General features: G+C 39.3%; 2 protein-coding genes across 3 annotated transcripts; one reads left to right on the forward strand and one right to left on the reverse strand.

The window, feature by feature from the left end:
* The first annotated feature begins 6,904 nt into the window (after window positions 1–6,904).
* On the forward strand, window positions 6,905–10,989 carry LOC108887616 (transmembrane protein 263). Of its 2 annotated transcripts, none has more exons than XM_051067189.1 (3): window positions 6,905–7,105; window positions 8,616–8,709; window positions 9,334–10,989. In XM_051067189.1, exons 2-3 carry the CDS (start codon window positions 8,643–8,645, stop codon window positions 9,630–9,632), a joined length of 366 nt encoding a protein of 121 aa, XP_050923146.1. In that variant the 5' UTR covers window positions 6,905–7,105; window positions 8,616–8,642; the 3' UTR covers window positions 9,633–10,989. The 2 variants fall into 2 exon arrangements, with proteins under 2 accessions (XP_050923146.1, XP_018538584.1); XM_018683068.2 differs by having other exon boundaries at window positions 6,913–7,105; window positions 8,639–8,709.
* An 882-nt stretch (window positions 10,990–11,871) lies between these two features.
* On the reverse strand, window positions 11,872–14,373 carry LOC108887615 (zona pellucida sperm-binding protein 4). Its single transcript, XM_018683067.2, has 8 exons — window positions 13,899–14,373; window positions 13,495–13,679; window positions 13,281–13,378; window positions 13,038–13,198; window positions 12,745–12,937; window positions 12,419–12,566; window positions 12,263–12,338; window positions 11,872–12,182 (listed from the first exon to the last, which is right to left on the reverse strand). Exons 1-8 carry the CDS (start codon window positions 14,326–14,328, stop codon window positions 12,046–12,048), a joined length of 1,428 nt encoding a protein of 475 aa, XP_018538583.1. The 5' UTR covers window positions 14,329–14,373; the 3' UTR covers window positions 11,872–12,045.
* Window positions 14,374–15,012: the final 639 nt, after the last annotated feature.

A 15,012-nucleotide genomic window follows, 5' to 3' on the forward strand; every position in this document is an offset into this window, starting at 1 on the left:
TCATCACAGCATCCTTTCCTGCTCACTCCCTTTGCACGGAGAGAAGCTGAAATGTTTATAAAACTGTCAAACTGTTGAACAAAAGGTAACGGCTGCAATATATTTAGTAACCCCCCAAGCAGCTATGCTAATACAGTCCACAGCTGTGGCAGCTTTACTGTTCAGGGAAAGCGGAGGGTCAAGCTGTGGGGTGTGGAGGGGGGTGGGGGGTGAGAGTTAAAAAGAGGGGTGGCAGAGGTGAAAAAGAACCTTAGATTGACTGTGTGTCAACAAACCCAGCTGGGAGAGAAAAGAGGATGCCCCCTAACGGCCCCCTCAAACTGAGGGAAAGGTGGGGGTGGAGGGAGCAGAGATAAATGATATGGAGGCGGGATTCAATAAAGAGGGAACAGAGGAGTAGAAGAAGAAGAGAGAGAGAGGAGGAGGTGGAGGAGGGGGCTTCTTTCCAAAGCTATTCTAGGCCTTCAAACAACTTCCATGAGGAATGAGTGTGAGTGATCAGGGAGAGGCAGAGGACAAGGAAACAAAAGAGCTACAACCCATAAAACACGACTGCCTCAGAGGGCAGCGGGGAGATAAGATGAGCTCTTCTCCAGCACCTTATCGCCCTCCGGAGGGGGAGATGGGAGAGGAGAGGAGGGGTCACTGGAGGTTTACAAAGCAGCAGCATGGCCAGAAAATAACATATGAATGCTTGTCTTTAATTGCTACATTACAATTTAAAGAAAATTAGTGATAAACAAACTTAAAACTGATATTAATGTTGGCTCTAAAAAGTTTTGCAGAAAACCCATTGAGCTATCTAAAAATGTCACACTCTCCAAATTACTTTCATTTTAGGCACTCAATATTCTTTCACTTTGCCTTCTTAAAAAAGGCAGAAGCCCCCCATCACTACTGTTTTTTTTCTTCTGCACATCCTAAAGAACTATTAAAAACAGCAGGAGGTTGGGTCTCAGCTTTTGTCTGGGCTCCTCTCAAAAAGACACTGCTGAGTACAGGCAATAAATCACAGCCCAGTTATTAAGGTCACACACAGATGGTGCAGCAGCAGCAGTAGACCCAACACATCTACATGATCAGGCCACTCTCTAACAGTCGCATTTTGGGAAAACATACATTGGCCGAATTCCTTCTTGGAAATTATGAAATTAAATTAAACTTGACTCATGGGAAAAATGTTAACTTGAACATGGGAGCTCATCTACAGAAAACCAAAAGTCAATGTGGCCGGAGAAATCTGTGTCAAGGTGAAGACAGCGGCAGGTTACAACCAGTCAAAACAGCAGCAAAGGTCAAAGTTTACTGAATGGAAAAAAATCTTAAGCAAGGTAAGGTGCATGCGCAGGCGCACAAGTGATGTGCTATGAGATCAAATCAAATTTCCCTTCAGTGTTTTAAATGTCCACGTTTTATCTGATAAAGGCCTAATTGTGCCACAAATGCTGTTATTATTCTTTAATGACAAATAAATCCCTGTATAAATGACAAAAGGCTTAAATAGGATTTGAGAGCCTCACCCCCTCCTCCCTCCTCTTTCTTGGCTTTTCACTCTACTTGTTCTCGCGACTCTCCCCAGTCAAAAAGCTGAACCCAGTGTGTCCCAGTACCAGTACCAGACCACCAGGAGTGTAGCTGCTCATATGAGGGTTACAGTCACTGAATTAGGACAGTCTTACAACACTTGGCACACCGTGGTTCTTACCATTACTCCCACACACACCCTAAAAAAAAAAAAAAAAAAAAAAAAAAAAAAATACATTTACAAAAGTAATCCTTTTATAACTTCAGAGGCTAGGACCCAGCAGGTAAAAAGTTTGTGTCAAATAAACAAAAATGAATAAAAACATGAAACATTGCCTCAACATCTACTGCTCACTGATAAAACAGAAGTTCTTGTCTGAAACACTACATCAATGTGAGATTCAAAGATCATCTAAAGATAATAAACTTTATCTAGTGAATATGAAGACACACACACACAGGAGAACGACCAACAATAAATGGAAAGAACAGAAGTTTAAATGCTAAAAACCACAACAACATCTTTTATCCCCATTTCATTTAGCTATGTAAAGACCTTGCACACCCACACAGGTGTTTCCAGTCACACTGATTAGACCTCCAGTCAGGCTTAGGGAGGGCAAAGCTACAGTCTGCTGGCAAATAACACCAAACTATATGGGCTATGGTCACAGGAGCAAAAGCACAAGTGTAGTTAATAACACTGCATTCCCCTGGATCACTAGAACAACTGACCGGGACACGATACAGACCATAACAGTGCTGAACCACTGTTAATGTTACCAAACACACCTTTGCTAGACGAAATGTTTGCTGTAAAAAAAGCTCCATTAAAAACAGTCTGCACACACCCACACAGTTGTGAGAGGAGGTCTAAACATGCAACAGAAGTGAAAACTCAGTGTAGAGGGTAATGACAACAAAGACTGTTTTTTCCAGCATACAGGCTGTTTTTCATGCTTTACTAAAAACAACTGCAATACTGTAACAAAGATTATCTTCCCTTACCCAAACAGTAAAAAATGGCCATCACATTTCCCAGTGCCTTAAAGTGTCGTTTTCAAATCCCTTACTTTCTCTGACCAACAGTCCAAAACCAATGATATTCAATTTTCGATCAAATAAAAAAAGAGAAAAGGCAACAAATCCTCACATTTAAGAAGATGAAACCAAAAATGTTTGACAGTTTTGCTTATATACAACACACAAAACAGCAACTATCATCATCTCAACAATATATCAACAGGTCTGCTTATAAGGAATTAAACTAGCTAAGGCAAGTCTGGTAAGTTTATCTTTATTTTTTCCTGTATTGTACAATGGTCAAGTTAAATCAGTTGTAACTGAGTTTGTATTCTTCATAATGATGTTCCTGATAATATAGTGTACTAATAAACTGCCTTTTGTCTATAATTAGCAGTGGCAATTTTTTTTTTTTGTTTTGTTTTTTTGTGTCCAGTATAAATCTTTTGCCTGAGTGGAAAAAAAAGGTAACAAATCCAAAAACAGATCCTCATTGACTGTGAACAACATGTACCTGGTGAGTAACATGTCAGCTGTGTCTTAAAGGAGATTTGGTTAAGTTTAATGAGGGGCTTTTCCCCTGCAGCCCCACCATTTAACCCTCCACTTACAGCAGAATTGAGGACAGCCAACTTTGATCTCTGCAGCACCCCCACCCCCAAAAAAAGCAGGGACGGCACCAGGCAGCCCGGTCACCATGGAAACCTCTTCATTACTTAGTTGGAGAGGCAACAGCTCTATGTTCTCCTTCCCCACCTGCTCACTAATGACATATCACTCTGTGTAGCATCTTTGTTGGACCCTCAATTGGACACAAAGCAGCGAGTCCTAATTTGTGTTAGTATATTGTTTGCTCACACAGGAGCTGAAGGTGGGTGGTGGAGGAGCTAATTTCTGTCCGGTGGGTCGATGACTAACTAATGACTCTTGTCCTGTTACTCCTCTGAGGAAGCACCAGCCCTAAATTAAACACCAATCAACCAATAATGGGATGTGATGTTATTTGTACGTACATGCAGATTGTTTTTAGAACGACAGGATCTGAAAGTAATCACTGTGCTTTTACGTCATCCTGCAACAAGCCATCATTATCATCATAGCTTATATATTAATCTGCCAATTAATGGGGTAAGTATTTAGTCTCTGTGATGTTAGAAAACAATGAAAAATGCTCATACTAAGGTGATTTTTTTTATTTGAAATCTCAGTTTTAAACCCATTAATATTTGATTGAATACATTGGTACGTATTTTAATGATAGGGAAAAAGCAGCTGGAAAGAAGTTATCAGTTGTTTAAATGATTAAATGTTTCAGCACTAAAGCGGTCAGACGGTCAGTCATAGACCTTTGTAGTTTTTACCTTTAAGTTATAATAAAAATAACAGTAACTCAGCCTGTTAGCAAAGTCTGTTGCTGAGGACACTTTGCATCAAACTATGTGTGACCAAATCCTGATTTTAAGAAAAGAAAAGAATCAACTTTTGAACTTGCAACACTTTCCCCTTCCTGTACAACTGCTGAGTGAAATCAGACGCTCAGATAAAATAAGTTGACAAATTCTTTGCATCCAGTCTCAGATTTTGCAGCAGTTACTAGCAGTGAGGCTACACTGCCACCTGCTGGAGCTCACACCTCATTACATATGATGAAAAACAGTCCATTTTGAAAAAAACCATGAACGGCAACATACACTGTGCTAACTGTTAGGCAGCTTCTCCATGAGGGTTTACTGGTTCACAAAGAGCCACAAGTTTGATTTCCACTCACTGTTAACCCTGTTAATCAGTCAGTTCACAGCCATTTGTCTTGGTGACACAGAGATAACATGTGGCACAAGCACAAAATGGAGCTGCTTCAGTTACATGATGGTAAGCAGATTATATACCTTGTGTAGCTGAAATGATTTGATTACTCGATCAGCAAAAGTTAAACATAATTCTGATAAATGTCTTAGAAATTTTGGTTGCCTCTGTTTTAGATCATTACAAAATGAATAGTATATCTTGTGGTTGTTTTGGATGCTTATTAAACTGAGAAGTCTTGTGGGTGGACATCTTTTTTAAAAACGTTTTATACAGTGATTTTACAATTTTTATGCATGTGTAACATGAATGTACAAGCATTACTGGATTCAGTTATATAAAAAATCCCCTCCAGACGTGTTGAGAAATAAAAAATACTCTTAGAATAATAGTTGGTGTTTAACAGCTGGACACAAGATGTCTCTGACTTCACTAAAAAAAGTCCAGTCTCAGTGTGTGTGTGTGTGTGTGTGTGTGTGTGCATTGCAGGTTTCCACATCACACAGGTGCAAGTTTCACTTTGGACGCACGACTGCTGATACCTTATAGATACATAGATACATTACAAGCAGAGATTTAAGGTGAGCACAGAGAAGCAGATGTGGTAGCTGCACAGACGTCACTCTGCAAAGTGAAGCTCAAACATGTTTAGGAACAATAGGACCAAAAGCAGATTTTGGAAAGGAGGCTTTAAACTTAGGGGATACATAACTGTTTTTCATTAGAGAGAAACAGCCTTTTTATTCTCAGACTGAGCAGTGTCACATGAAGTAAACAAAACATTCAAAAAGTGAACTGCCTGAGGACAGTCTAGAAACTTAGGCTTTTATCTCTCTAAAAAAAGCACAGGGACTCATTACATACTCAGCTGCTCTTAATCACACTAATGTGGTCGTGATTACGGAGTGAAATTAATATATATATATATATATATATATATATATATATATATATATATATATATATACATCCTTTTTTCCTTGAAACATGTTTATGGGCTAATTCAGCTCCACTCTGCAGGAAATCAATGACTCTGTTTTTTTCAATCCTGTGCTAATAACAAATAATACAATCACCGTTATAAAAAGGATATCATTAACATCATTGTTTTTAGCTACCTGTCTTTGCAGAAGGCGGAACTTGTGGAGGATGAAAAGACGACGGCAGACTGCTGCAAACTGCTGGGCCACTTGGGATGTTTCACAACTCGCTGAGCCTCTTTAACATCAAACTCCTGAGTTTGTGAGTCCACCAGCCGATGCAGTCAGGTCAACAACATCTGGGTCATTTGTAGTAAAGACGTTTCCCTCTTCTCTAGCACAGGCTCTTTATCTGAACGCAGCCCGGAGAGTAAGTTTTACAGGACAGAGCTGTCACTCCGCCGCTGTTTCCGGGTACTAAATAATTCATTACGAATACGGGCGGGAAACAGAACCGGAGTCACGTGGTACTAGGAGTTTCCGGTTTCCAGCTTCAAATTAAACTGGGAGGCAAGTGGGAACTGTGGATGTCATAGTCAGTTACCAGTTAATCAGTCACATAAAACAGTCCTGCAGTAAATGTTAGCTTCATTAAGGTTGTAATAATAACATATCTAGACTGTAGATATTTTGTTACTGTGGATTTATACCTGAAAACAAACAGTCTCGCTGGTACTCACTTTTCATTTTTGCATTTCAAATTTGAGTCTTAACAGTATTTTTAGACAGGTGACCTGTGCAGGTGCAGATCCCACCCTGCCTCTGACCCGCTGTGAGCTCAGATAGAGCTCACTCAAAGCCCTGTACAAGATAAATATGTGAAGATAACAAATGGGTGGATAAATGCATAGATAGATGTCTTAATAGTTAAAATGTTTTGCAAATGTTTATATTGGTTATCATAGTTGTATCTGGAGTGGAGATTAACTTAGGCTTTCTTCTACATTCATGCACAAATGAGTCCATAATGGGAGCTCTTTTATTAATGGAATGAACACATGTTCACAAAGGTCTCCTCTATAAAACAGATAGGCATGAAGGCCCTAATCATTTCACTTTATCATGTTATTTACATATCCCCAAACTAATTTGAAAATAATCGTATCACAACAAACTAGCTGGCAAAAATGTGGCCTCCAGGATGGGGTCCTGAGGTCATGGAGCAGTTCTCTGCTTTGCCTGGTTGGTGATCAAGCATTGATGCATTTTTACTCTTTCCAGTGATAAAATACATTCAAAATCAAATTTGATTTGATTTAGGATCTAAAATAAGGACTTCCACCACTGTCAGTCTGAGTGGAGGAGGTAGTGTTGTGATATTCCCATCAGTGTGAGTGTCCCCTCCCTGCAAAAGTTATACTCAGCGGCTCTGCACAAATGAATTTTAAAATATTTTTTAAAGTAATTTAAAAATACATTTTTTTGCACAGTTGTGATAGAGTGAACTGCAAATACTGCACAACCCTGATAGCTATTATCACACACAAACACACAATACTAACTTGTGTTTGCATGACGTGTGTTTTTGTAAAGTCAACCAGCAGCTGGAGCTCCAGTCTGTGGACAGTGTGTACCTCTGTGTGCTTTTCTGGGTGGAGACTGAGGTCCTCCTCCCAAAAACAGTCAGAGACAGACAACACTAAGTCAGCTTCACCACTACCAGCTGCATAATTGCAGGCCTTAAAACCTGAAAATTATTTTTGCTTTGTTAGTTTTAAGCGCCGTACACATACTGTACAGTAGACTGGATCCGTTTGTTATCGTTACAAATCAAGGTAAGTGCTGAACTAGCTGGTTGTTGTGTAGTTTGTGTTAATAAGAGTCAGCCATGAGAACTTCTGCAGAACCAGCAGCGTCACTTATGAAAAAAACACAACTGAACCGTATTATCTCGCAGACAAGCCACAAAGCAAACTCTCTCGACCGAGACACAGCCTGATGAAACACTGATAAACATGGAGGTTATTAACGGTTCAAAACGTTAAAATGATGTTCTGTGTTTCGAGAGTGACGTGTCTGTTTGCTCGTCTCAGCCAGGAGAGTCTATAAATATTAATATGCTCATGGCGCTCAGACTGACAACAGAACCACCACATACTGTAGTTAGGTGTGATAATCACCAGTCCAGTTATTTTTTAGCTTTAAAAGTACAGAAACTCGACAACTTTTAATCAAGTCGCGTTTTAACTGCCTGTTTACGTTAGCTTAGGTTGACGTAAAGTTAACGTACGCGCAGTTAACAAATGTTGTACCTAGCTAACGTACAACATTTAACGTAGACGTTAGGCCTTTATTCAACTAATTACTCACTTATATTAACGTGTTTTATCAGAGACCCATGATATACACGATGATTGTACTTAACTGTCGCCACAGCTGCCAAACGCTTCCTGTGAAGTAATATTACTTTCCCCTTTCTTCATCGTAAACTTAACGACTCTTTCGTCTGAGCAGATTTCATAAACTTCTCAACAAGGCTTTATACAGTTTCCAAGATCTAAAAAATGACATTACGGCTGAATCAAAACAGCATGCGATCTATAGTCAAAGTCAAACAGTGTTTTCAGATTAAATAAAAAGTCAGGAAAGCTGGTGTATCATTTCCGATTTGACAATATGGATGTTTTTGTTGTTGTTGTTGTTGTTTTTAAATACAGTTTAGAGGCCAGTTACTACTACTGCTACTTTTAATATTAAACATCTAATATTTCAACATCGGTGGTTTTAAGTTTATAAAGTCTGTCCCTGCTGTGTGTTTCTAAACCTGTAGTATGGCTGTGTGACTGTGAACAGGTCTGCCTTGTTTTGGGATCAGCAGCACACCCAAAGCAAGCTTTATTTTCTTAACATGCCCTGTGCCTATTACAGCCACATTCCTAACATTATCACTCAGGTTCAGGCTTTCTGTTACATATAAAACACTGTCTGTTTGAATAAATGTGTTTAATAACATGTACAGTACGCAGCCTCATCACAATCACAGTTCAATTCAAAGTAAATGCTTTACAAGGTAGAGCAAGGTGAAACTATTGATTGCTGTGTAGGATAATTCAATCTGAGATTTTGAAATAATTAAAAAATGTAAAAGATCAGGATTTGTTTCTGCTGTTGACCTCTTAACATACAAGACATAAAAATATGCAACAACAAGCAGAGGCACAGATTTACGTCATAACAGACATGTTCTAAGGATCCCAGGGAGAAAAGTCTTTTGGGAGGCAGGAGCACTGTTGGATGTAATTTTGCAGAATTTGTGTTTATTGTGTGTGTCATTGTCTTTCTCAGTAATAGTATCGTTTTCTATCCAGAGAGATGAGTCAGGCGGAGCAGGTGCCTGAGGACATGCCTGCATACCTCAAAGATGAGCCAGAAGTTACAGGTAAGTTCAGTTGCAAAGGTCTTTTGATAAGAAGACATTTCTGTTCATCCCCTCCCAACCCCAGTTCCATGGTTTTGAAAAATCTTTTTACATTCATGCTCTCCTCTTCAGTTACATACTGTAAATATGTGCAGCCAATGCTTGATATAGTTTATTTTGACCCATTGTAATAAAAAAACCCACATAAATCAGACACGTTGTACTTCTTTACTATGAACTCTGCCTTTATATTATATTTTGAGTTGCCAGAAAGTATTGAGAGACAAACTGCAATTTTTAGATGGTAACAAAAACATAGAAGAGTGCCAGCTTCTTGCTTGAAGTATTTTTTTCTGTCAGTTTTGCTTTTAATTGGCAGGGACAGCAAAGAAATGACAGGAAATCTGTGGTGGTGTGATTACATGGCCAGCGTCTTAAACCCATAGGCCACCAGGAGGCCCCATTAAGCCATTTTTTAAACCAAAAATGAGTGATTCATTATTTTCTTACATGAACTAAATGATTGATCAATTAACCAAAAACAAAAGAAAGAAAGAAATTTAGTGTGTAGCTGATAATTAAAATAAGATGCAGCCCAAGTGTCATGGACAATTTAAAATGCTGCTTTTGTTGTTTTTAAATCAGACAACAACAAGGACCACCCACAGACACAGCCGGGCATGTTCGGCAGGTTGGCGGGGGGCGTGTACGGTGTCACCAAGGGAGCTTTAGGAGCGACGGTGGGCGGCGTGACCTGGATAGGAGGAAAGGGTCTGGACCTTACCAAGACCGCGGTCACCTCTGTAGCCGCCGTGCCTGCCATGGGAGTGGGGCTGGTTAAAGGAGGAGTGTGCGCTGTAGCTGGAGGAGTGAGCGCTGTCGGTTCTGCAGTGGTCAGCAAAGTTCCCATAGGAGGAGGCAAAAAGAAGGACAAGTCTGACTGATGGGGTGAGGAGGAGAGTGAACACACACAGCTGAGTTGTATGAGCTCACACTGTGTTTGCCTGTTTTAGGGTTTATGAGCAGGAAAAGACCAAAAAAGGACTTAAAAGTTCAGTGTACACATTTTGGTGTGGGGTCTCAGCTTCATTTATTTCTTTAGTTAGTTTGTTTTTGTTTATGTGATTGTTGGTGAACCCACATTCATACAGTTACGTGGCAAGGACCTGCAAAGCAAGAACCAACAAAGACTCTCAGACTGTTGTTAGAGGAAAACACACCAGATTATAACTACCTGTCTGTGTTTCATGTTTTATAATAAGCCACAACACTGTTTTGACTGTAAACTGTTGTACCTGTCGCATTAGCTAACCTTAGCACAGGAAGAGAACAGCTCAGAGTGTAAATGCACTCAACTTTCACTTGCAAGACAATCACTGATCAATGACGATATATAACTGACACGAGGTGTTTCTTGGTGATTGGGAATATTTCACCGTCAACTGACAAACACTTCAGTTAATCACCTTTAAGACCTTTAAATAAGTCTGATCAAAGATGCTTGATGTTTCATATCTAAATTGCCCGCTGGCTGTGGACTGTGGATATTTTACCTGTGTATTGTTGCGACAGTTTTAGTTTTCCTCTGAATTCATATTTCTCTCTGGAAGTTATATTGTCAGCTCAGTGGAAGGCAACTCCTACTTTTGAGATAGTGTCCAGTTTATTACAAGAAGTATTGTGTCATAATATTTAAAAAGTAGAAGATTTTGGTTGTAATGAACTTTTTATTTCCAGTTACAGTGTTAATTGAATCACTGTGACTGTGCTTGTTGAGTTTAAGTTCATTCACTAACATTGTACACGTTACACTTCCTTTGACTAACTACATTTTGATACTTGCTGTGACATGTCTGTTAATGTCGCACTCAGATCGAGGTATGTTAACATGTTCCCTTGGAAAAATAAATCTGCCACAGAAGCTTGATAATGGCATAAATCTCTGCTACTGTACCAAAGACATTTTGTTCTCAACCCTAACGTTTCTCCAGTGCTCCTCCATGTTCCTTAGGGTGACCGTGTTTATTGTTGTAGCAATCTGATGGCTGGATTTCTTGACAATACAGTCTGAATTTCAAGTGTCAAGTACATTTTAAGCTGACAAACATGTAAAGGCAGATTTAAGAAAAATTAACATTAACTGTAAAATGCTATTCAAGTTGTGATGGATGATGTAGATTATGTTTTATCAGTGTTGCTGAATGTTTGGAAGTTTGCTTAACAGTGAGCATTTATAAAGAAAAAATGTCAATATTACTTTCAGAACTTGTCTAAATAAAACACATGCTGAATGTTGTGTAAGTACTGTATTGTGTTCCATCAGTCACAAAATGAGTGTTACAAAACTTTTTCTTGAATGATCCTAACATTGAAAATTTCAGTTTATTATTAAGTCCAAAATTTCTACATGTTTTATTTCAGATTCTGATCTGCATCTTTAAAGCTCTATTTGTAGACTTTTAAATGTATTTATATTTTTTGTAGAATCACTTTTATTGTTCAAAGTGTCTTTTTTCTCTCTACAGCCAATACTGATGTGACATTTCAGTATGACTCTTTTCAGTAGTTTGTATCTTGGTTGTACGAAAACCTCTACCATAGATATTTTATTACATTCTTTAGTTCATTAGCTACTGTATATATCCTTAATAATCAATCTGTAAATATAAAACTTTATGTACTCTGCTCTCTCCTCTACTGAAGAAAATAACTTTAGATTTCTGGCAGAACAAAAAGATCAGTAGCCTTTGGATGATATCAATAAGGGAAGTTTTTTTCCAGTGGGATTCAATTAACTATTGAAATTAAATAAAAATGTACACCGTCGATAATGTCTTTGTGATGCTATATTCAACATACTGCATTTATTTGAAATAGTGAGGTACAATCTCAGTTATAATGAAGCACGGTTGCTGTACGCACTTTAATATTTCCTCTGATTTGTCCTTAAATGTTTGGACCTCGTTAATACAATATAAGTCTGGTCAATATTGGGTAAGTCTGTTGACCAAGGTGACACAGACACAGTACTGATAAGATTTCATAAATTTTGTGTTTTATCAGTTTTACTGAGTTTTATGATGTTATTATGTCAGAACAGTTAGGTTAAATTGATTTTTCTTTCTATTTGTTCACAGTAAACAGAAGAAATATGATTTTTAATCAGAAGATATTTACAACACATCAATGCCAATATTTTTTAATACGAATTTGACAACATAACTTTGGGGATTCATTTCCTTCTTTCAGCAGCACACTTTTGGCTCTTCAGTTGTTTGACATACATTACAGCTTACAGTATGTCTGTTTGATTTCATTTACAAGTAACTGAACTATGTTAATACTACAGGTGTTTTACTAAATGTTCCCAGCCAAGTTCTTGAGTAAGACAGTCTTTGGTGGTGACTGCTCAGGGGCGCTCATGACCACAGGTCCAACAGAAACCACAACCTTTGGCTCAGTCGTCCTCTGGTCCACAGCCTCGACATCTCTCTCTACACACAGACACACAAACATTGTCAGATTTAAGTGCGTATTGCTCCTGAATTCTGCAGATTATAAGTTCATGTCTTACTTTTTCTGAGGCATGATGGATCACAGTTGCGGCCCGGTGCAGCAGCGCATATAGCTGTATTACAGTGAATGTATATCTGAAAAGGGACAAGAGTTGGTAGAACAACAGGAAAATATTTTGTTGCAGCTGTTTCTCAATGGTTGATATATTCTTTACCTGCTGAGTCTGAGGGTCCATTGAATCAGTTTCCACAAAGGTAAACATTTTGAAAAGGAAACGCCTGTAGTGACTTGGGAAGTCCAAGCCAGAGGAGAAATCAACAGGAACCACTGAGGATAAGTAGCGATCATCTCTGTATGGACACCTGGATGGAGAGCAAATTATATCAGAGTAACGACAATGAAATGCAACTGAATGAGGAAATCAGCATTAGTTTCTCTGTTGAGTATTCCTTGTGAGCAGACCTGACAGAATTGTTAAGTTCACAAATACCCAACATGTTGTCACACAAACAGGAAAATGTAAATTGGTGTTTTAGTTACCCGTCTATCAGAATGTCCCACTGGGGCAGATTGTGAGGGTAGGGGCTTGTATTTGCCCAACAGCGACCAAGAGTTAAGACAAGGAGTGGATCTGTCTTTTCAAGGAGTTGAACCTCCACATACACAGGGTCCCTCAGCACTTTGAGCACAGGGTAGTCTGCCTCCGTATAGAAAGAGCTATAGGCTACATCCACTGTGAGATCAGGGTTACGTTATAGCAGAGTTACTGTGACAGCCAACATTATGAAATAATCTACACATGCAGCAATACTGCCAGGATGCAATACACTTACCTTCATTACAACCCTTTGTATGGCATTGCCCGTTAGCCAACCTCAGTTGCACTTTGACAGGTCCTGGAGCAGCAACTGATAGAGGAGGATTATCTATTGGGAATACCTGTACAACCAGAGCTTCAACAGAAGTGCCGATGTACCTGCACTGGAAGAGCAACCTGACAAGAGAAAACTGGCTTTAAGTGGCTTTTTCAGAGCCTGGGTTTTAACATTGCAACGTTCTAAAAAATGATCACCTACTCATAGTGGCTGTCCCTGGTAATGCCTCCAAGCTCACTAATTAATACCTCATACGAGGATGTCATCCTGTTCTCATAGATTATAACACCAGATTCCTCCTACAAAAGGCAGAATAAAACTGGCATTGTAGACTTAACATTCACACAGGTTCTATTTAAAGCTTCTTTTTCTTGTCACAAATATAGAGAATAGATATAGAAAACCATGATCTTACCATAACAATGGAGCCACAGGCAGTAACAGGAAAGTGGTAGATGGCAAAGCCTGAATTAGAGTCAACATGTGTACAGCCTTGACCTCCCCCCAACAGTGAGACTGTCTCAAGGTCTAAGTTGGGCAGAGTGGCATCTTTGGCTACTACAACAATGAATTGGGCATCCTTGGTGCACTGGACAGTCACTGGTGGCACAAAAACAGGCATCGATAGACTAAGTGGTTAGATATTATTGATCAAATGCAAAAAAATTTGGATGTAGAACATCTTTTTAAAAGATTATTTTTGCGAGTATAAAGTTTTTACAGCCTCCATCACTGTTTGCAGTACAGTATGTAAGGCATCTGAAGAAAGTTCATTTCCTTGTCCCTGAAGAGAATGACAGCCTTTTCAAAAAAACTCACCTGCCTTTCCAAAGTAGCACTGTTGGCCATCACAGCAGCAATTTATGGCTTCACATTCACTAGGAGAGATATCACGACGTCCACATGGGACTCTCATGTTTTGTGCCACCTCACAACTCTGGGCAGGAAGTGGTGGTGGCTTTGGTAGAATGACCTTTGGCTGCTGGGGAGACTGATCATGGTATGCTTGAGGATTTTGAGGATACGTTGGTGCTGGACCTGGTTTGACCTTTGGCGTTTTAGGATATTGAGGCGGAAGAACTTGTGGCGGTTCAGGACGCTTAGGAATCTTTGGTGTCTGCGGAGGTGTAGCTCCCTTCGATGTTGCAGGCCTCCGCCACGTAAAGTCCTGAGCCTCCTCTACATCTGTTCCAACCACACAGCCTAGCAGTGCTAGTGCCACTAAAGAAGTGACACTCCACTTTGCCATGGTTTCGCAGCAGATTGACCAGAAGAGTCTTCAAGTGTAGCACTCAAAACGTTAAAATGATGTTCTGTGTTTCGAGAGTGACGTGTCTGTTTGCTCGTCTCAGCCAGGAGAGTCTATAAATATTAATATGCTCATGGCGCTCAGACTGACAACAGAACCACCACATACTGTAGTTAGGTGTGATAATCACCAGTCCAGTTATTTTTTAGCTTTAAAAGTACAGAAACTCGACAACTTTTAATCAAGTCGCGTTTTAACTGCCTGTTTACGTTAGCTTAGGTTGACGTAAAGTTAACGTACGCGCAGTTAACAAATGTTGTACCTAGCTAACGTACAACATTTAACGTAGACGTTAGGCCTTTATTCAACTAATTACTCACTTATATTAACGTGTTTTATCAGAGACCCATGATATACACGATGATTGTACTTAACTGTCGCCACAGCTGCCAAACGCTTCCTGTGAAGTAATATTACTTTCCCCTTTCTTCATCGTAAACTTAACGACTCTTTCGTCTGAGCAGATTTCATAACTTCTCAACAAGGCTTTATACAGTTTCCAAGATCTAAAAAATGACATTACGGCTGAATCAAAACAGCATGCGATCTATAGTCAAAGTCAAACAGTGTTTTCAGATTAAATAAAAAGTCAGGAAAGCTGGTGTATCATTTCCGATTTGACAA

The sequence above is a fragment of the Lates calcarifer genome, unplaced genomic scaffold (assembly GCF_001640805.2).
Source record: "Lates calcarifer isolate ASB-BC8 unplaced genomic scaffold, TLL_Latcal_v3 _unitig_124_quiver_3909, whole genome shotgun sequence".
Lineage (NCBI taxonomy): Eukaryota > Metazoa > Chordata > Actinopteri > Centropomidae > Lates > Lates calcarifer.

What these genes read in the sequence shown, in the direction of transcription:
- LOC108887616 (XM_051067189.1), top strand. Translation starts at nt 8,643, where the DNA reads ATGAGTCAGGCGGAGCAGGTGCCTGAGGACATGCCTGCATACCTCAAA. An exon ending in AGATGAGCCAGAAGTTACAG is followed by an intron (nt 8,710 to 9,333) that starts GTAAGTTCAGTT and finishes TTTTTAAATCAG; the next exon opens with ACAACAACAAGGACCACCCA.
- LOC108887615 (XM_018683067.2), bottom strand. Translation starts at nt 14,328, where the DNA reads ATGGCAAAGTGGAGTGTCACTTCTTTAGTGGCACTAGCACTGCTAGGC. An exon ending in TGGACCCTCAGACTCAGCAG is followed by an intron (nt 12,339 to 12,418) that starts GTAAAGAATATA and finishes GTCCCTTTTCAG; the next exon opens with ATATACATTCACTGTAATAC. An exon ending in TCCATCATGCCTCAGAAAAA is followed by an intron (nt 12,183 to 12,262) that starts GTAAGACATGAA and finishes GTCTGTGTGTAG; the next exon opens with AGAGAGATGTCGAGGCTGTG.